Source organism: Protobothrops mucrosquamatus, unplaced genomic scaffold (assembly GCF_001527695.2).
Source record: "Protobothrops mucrosquamatus isolate PMUCROS unplaced genomic scaffold, P.Mucros_1.0 scaffold81, whole genome shotgun sequence".
Taxonomy (NCBI): Eukaryota; Metazoa; Chordata; class Lepidosauria; order Squamata; family Viperidae; genus Protobothrops; species Protobothrops mucrosquamatus.
The window spans coordinates 1,025,329-1,031,106 of NW_015386458.1; the positions used below are offsets into that span (position 1 = coordinate 1,025,329).

The 5,778-nt window shown below is 40.4% G+C and overlaps 1 protein-coding gene across 1 annotated transcript in view; it reads right to left on the reverse strand.

The window, feature by feature from the left end:
- AQP1 (aquaporin 1 (Colton blood group)) overlaps window positions 1-3,967 on the reverse strand; it is an 11,050-nt gene extending 7,083 nt beyond the window's left edge. Inside the window, exons 1-2 of the mRNA XM_029283426.1 lie at window positions 3,950-3,967; window positions 3,625-3,789 (exon numbers count right to left, since the gene is read on the reverse strand). Coding sequence (XP_029139259.1) covers window positions 3,625-3,789; window positions 3,950-3,967 — 183 coding nt within the window. The remainder of the gene's footprint in view (window positions 1-3,624; window positions 3,790-3,949) is intronic.
- Between the last annotated feature and the right edge of the window lie 1,811 nt (window positions 3,968-5,778).

Consider the following 5,778-nt stretch of genomic DNA (forward strand, 5'->3'; position numbering starts at 1 on the left):
CCCCCTCCCCCTCTCCCCCCCCCCCTCCTCCTCCTCCTCCTCCTCCTCTCTGCAAACTCCATCCCCTCCTAGCACTGATGATGTTACCTAGTTGAGTCATGAAACGTCTGCAAGAAAACCACCCAGCTCAGAGAGCACCATCTAGGACCCCACCGTTCAACTCTCAGCTTCAGATATTCTCTCCTTTTGATAACATTTTCAAAAATCGTGCCAGTCCCCACCAAATAAACCACATCAGGAATCAATTCCACAATTGAGAGCTAAAGACCACGTTTATTGAGAGGGGATACCGTAACTGAATCTTGCAAGCCTGTGCTGTATCTCCTCCCTTTATACTCGCGTGAATTATTGTGGCATCAGTTTGAGCCGCTTCCATATCCTTTGTGCTTGTTTTGGACTTAACGTATGTTTTGACTTCTGTCGCTTTGGTAACAGACCTGGCCTATGTTAGAGTTTTACTTAATATGGTACAAAATCCAGACAGCACTTTATTTTTCCATACAACACTCTTACAGTGCAAAATATAATTTCCTATCCTATTCTATTTTCCATTCATTTCTATTCTTATTTAATCTACTATCCCTTTGCTATCCTTATGTTCTATTTCTATGTTCTTACTCCTTTGTGTATAAATCTTATGGGGTTTTTTTACATTAACTATTTATTTCTTAGCTCTTAGAGGTTTTTTTTTTTTAAAAAATCCTCTTCTCTATGTTCTTATTCCCACGTGTATAAATTGTATAACTTTTTAAAAACTTAATTATTTCTTAGCTCTTTACAATTTTCTTATTTTCTATGTTCTTATTCTTGTATGTATAAATCTTATGTTTTTATAATCTTAACTATGTCTTAGTTTTTTGAAAAATTTCTTTTCTATATATGTAGTTCTGTGTTTAAGTTGTATGTTTTTTTATCTTAACTACTTATTAGCTCTTTGTTTTTTTAAAAAAATTCCTCTCTTCTATATTCTTATTTATCTATGCATAAATCTTATTTTTTCTTTATCTTAATTTCTTTTTTTAAAAAAAACAAAACCTCTTCTCTATGTTCTTATTTCTACTTGTATAAATCTTATGGTTATTTTTTTACCTCAGCTATTTCTTAGTTCTTTCAAATTTTCTTCTTTATGTTCTTCTACGTATAAATCTTATGCTGTTTTTAATTTTAACTACTTGTTAGCTCTTAGTTTTTTAAAATGTTCTTCTACTTCTGCAGGTAGTTGTATTGTGTTTAAATCTTTTTTAACTATTTCTTAGCTCTGTTTTTTTTAAAAAAATCCTTTTCTATATTCTTATTTGTGCATAAATCTATTTTTTTAAAATAATCTTATGGTTAGTTTTGTACAGTGGGCATAACTAGGTGCATGAAAGCCTAGAGACTACCTTCACACAACATGCTAAACTTGAGTGTTGACTATGGTCAAATTTTATAGGTTTAATATACGAAATTAACCCAGTATGTTTGGTTAATTTATGATTCAGCATATCGCATTAATCCGGAAAATGGGTTAATCCAATAACAAGGTTAGTCCTTGACATATAAGGGCAATTTGGAAATAAACCTCTGTTTGATTATCAATGACAGACACTTGCAGATACAGAACTTTTATTATCCACGTTAGAAAACTACAACATTACATTACTTTTTGACATAAGCACCATTCAAACTGAGGCATTTGTCATAACATCTAACAAGGTTTGAAATTCCTTAGTAGTAGTCACTCACTGCCAAATCTGGATTATAAGGGGAGGTGATCAAAAACATCCCAACAGAACGACTTCAAAAGTTCTTGGGTGCGTCTAGCGGTGTGCGGGTGAGCATTGTCGTGAACCAACACCACACCGGAAGTCAGCAGGCCCCCACGCTTGTTACGGATGGCTCATCTGAGTTTTCCTAACGTTTCACAGTAGACTTCTGAACTGATGGTTTAACCAAGCTCCATGAACTTCACTAACCGTACTCCTTTGGCCTCTTCACATTTGGCAGGATTTTCTATGGCACCACTTCTGGTGTGGTGTTGGTCCACAACAATGCTCACCCGCACACCGCCAGACGCGCCCAAGAACTTTTGAAGCAGTTCCATTGGGTTGTTTTTGATCCCACCTGTATAGCCCAGATTTGGCGCCGAGCGACGACGACTAAGGAATTTCAAACCTTGTAAGATGTTTAATGTCTAGTTTAACGAAGAGAAGGACGAGGGGGGACAGGATAGCAGTGTTCCAATATCTCAGGGGCTGCCATAAAGAAGAGGGAGTCAAGCTATTCTCCAAAGCATCTGAAGGCAGGACAAGAAGCAACGGATGGAAACTCATCAAGGAGAGAAGCAATCTAGAACTAAGGAGAAACTTCCTGACAGTTAGAACAATTAACCAGTCGAACAACCTGCCTCCAGAAGCGGTGAATGCGCCAACACTTTTTATTTTTTTTATTTTTAAACTTATATGCCGCCCTTCTCCCTATAGGACTCAGGGCGGCTCACAGCATATTAAAACACACAAACGCCATTCCCCATAAAACCAATTAAAAACCAAATATTTGTCGCTGTATAGTTAATTAAGATTCGAATTAAAATTATCCCTATTTAAAATTCTCCCTAGGCCAGACCCGCTTGTTGAAAAAGCCANTTTAAACTTATATGCCGCCCTTCTCCCTATAGGACTCAGGGCGGCTCACAGCATATTAAAACACACAAACGCCATTCCCCATAAAACCAATTAAAAACCAAATATTTGTCGCTGTATAGTTAATTAAGATTCGAATTAAAATTATCCCTATTTAAAATTCTCCCTAGGCCAGACCCGCTTGTTGAAAAAGCCATGTCTTAAGGAGAGACTGGACAGCCATTTGTCCAAAATGGTATAGGGCTTCCTGCCTGAGCAGGGGGTTGGACTAGATGACCTCCAAGATCCCTTCCAACTTAAAAAAAAAGGTTATGACAAATGCCTCAGTTTGAATGGCGCTTATGTCAAAAAGTAATGCAATGTCGTAGTTTTCTAATGTGTATAATAAAAGTTCTGTATCTGTGAGTGTCTGTCATTGATAACCAAACGGAAGTTTATTTCCGAATTTCCCTCATACAACTGTCACAGACCCTGTGCATTGTGGTTATATGCCTTAACTGTTGTAAAATAAGTCAGTCACCTGAATCACTGCAGTTGTTGTTAGTAACATGGTTGTTAAGTGAATCAGGCTTCCCCGTTGACTTTGCTTAGCAGAAGGTGACAAAAGGGGATCACATGACCCCTAGACACTGCAACCATCATAAATATGAATCAAGTATCTGAATGTTGATCACGTGACTGTGGGGGATGCTGCAACGGTTGTAAGCGTGGGGGAAAAAGGTCCTAAGTCCCTTTTTTCAATGCCGTTGTAATGTTGAATTAAGCAAAGGATTGTGAGTCGAGGACTGCCTTTAAGAATAAAGTTCCAGTAATCCTTGTGGCACCTGTTTCCTGATCTGAAAGGACCCACACGCGCAACTGGATTGAGCCAGGATATTATGTTTATAATAATAATAATAAAAGTTGGAAAGGACTTTGGAGGTCATCTAGTCCAACCCCCAGGTTGTTTTGGTTCGTTATGGTTTAGCAAACAGACCAATATAGCTCCCGAATTCATACTCACCGCCAGCAGGTGACCCAAGGCAACGGAAAGACCGATGGCCAATGGTGCTGATCCGGACAGGTCCGTTCGCCTCTTGTCCGTTGTGGCCAGTACGCACAACACCAGCTGCAACGTAGCGATGATTTCAATGCCCAGGCCTTGCCCAGGATTGACCCCAGGTGCCAACTGCAAAGGAACAAGACCGCAAAGAGAAGAAATCACAACCAGGATGAAGCTGAATTGGATGCTGATTCACTTAATGACTCGCTTTATGATCGCTAAGTTCATTTAACAACCTCCGCAAAAAAGGTCATAAAATCGGTTTGGGTCACATGATCAGACCAACCTGTTTTATCACTATCATGACTTATGGGTCGGCTCCATTACGGTCATATGTCGAGGACTACCTGAATTTTTTTATCCCCCAATACAGTTACGTGTTTATGACACTCTATTCCACACACCCTACGTTTTATAGCTCCAAGCAACACAATAAATAAGCTGATTAAAGTGTCAGAAGCAAAAATTGGATTCCATTTGCTTAAGCTTAGGATAGGACAGCCAGACCTTAACTTACAACCATTCATTTAGTGACTTCTTGTGCCAAGGACTGGTGACGGCAGTGGCCGGGAGGATGGTTTCAAGCATGCAACCAAGATTGTGCACATACACAAATGAAGCTTCACACCCTCGCCTGCCACTTCTGTGGACCGCTTCCCAACAGTCCGCGGACCATTATTCTATTTACATAGGCAGAAAAATCAATTGGGTTGCTTTGAGCAAGGTATGACATGACTTAATGTGATTACACAATTTTGTGGGCACCCCCCTTGTGGTCCATTTTTTGGACTTATTTTTGTTTCGAGTTTTTCTCTCTCTGGAGCAAAGGTTATTGCCAAACTTTTTTTGATGACCCTGTGAAAAAGCTCTCCCCAAACTTTCCTGATTGGTGGCCCAGCGTGGGGGGAGGGGAATGGTTTTGAATGAGGTGCAGGCATGCGTGCATATATGCACAGCTTCATTTGTATCAGCAGTGGGCACAAGAGAGGGGCTGCAAGCGCCGGCACGCACCACTCGGGTGAGTGGGGCTTGCGTGGGCAGGCATGCACACCTGCTGCTTCAATGCCCCAGTTCCAAATGGACCCCTGGCCGTTAGTGGGCCATGGCCCAGGGGATGGAGACCCCTGGTCTAAAACAACCTCACCCCTGGATGGAACTGCAAACTCACAAAAGAACAAAAGGGCAAGACCCCTTTATTGAGAATCGCTTTGGTTTTAGTTACTAAGCATTAAAGGAATGCAAAGAGATAATGTGAGAGAACTGTTGTAGATTTCTGGTAATGTTTAAGTAGTTGCTGAGAACTGGAGAGTGGATAATAAGAATGATATGGAGCAGAAGAAGGGTGGAAGGAAGGAAGGAAGGAAGGAAGGAAGGAAGGAAGGAAGGAAGGAAGGAAGGAAGGAAGGAAGGAAGGAAGGAAGGAAGGAAGAGGGGATGAGGAGGAGGAAGAAGAAAAATGGAGGGAGGGAGGAAGAAAGGAAGGAGAAGGTGGAGGAAGAGGGAAAGGAGAAGGGGAAGAGATTGTAAATGCATTCAATGACCACAATTTAGTAGGCTTTTGATGGAAACAGGCATTTACTTCTGGTATCCAGCAAAAACGCCCCATAGGTAACAATGGTGGTGGCATTGACCAAACAACCATCATGTTCATTTTATGACCACCACAGAAAAAGGTCATAAAATCAGACATTGTCACATAGTAACCTCCTTTACAATTATCATGATTTACAACTAAAATGGCCAGCTCAATTAATTCGTAAATTGAAGAGTGCTTTTATGCATTGTTCAGTGTGTGTGTTTTTAGTCTGTTATAAGCTGTCCGCCGTAAACTGACAAAAAATGTAAACATTAAAACCATGAAACTAGGGGAGATATTAAGCTATAATAGAGGAGCAAGCCGCAGACCTGTAAAAGAGAACCCATTATGAGCAGAAAAATATGACAAATTTAAAAGAGATGTTTTACTCGTGACAAAGTAGACACTTGTGGAAATACTATAGTTGTGCAAGGCTTTGTACGCTGAAGGGAAGGCCCAGAAACTCCAAAGCACTGCATGCAAAAAAGAGGTGTGGCTTCCATCTTGACTTTTTTTACCTCCTCCCTTCCCACAGATAC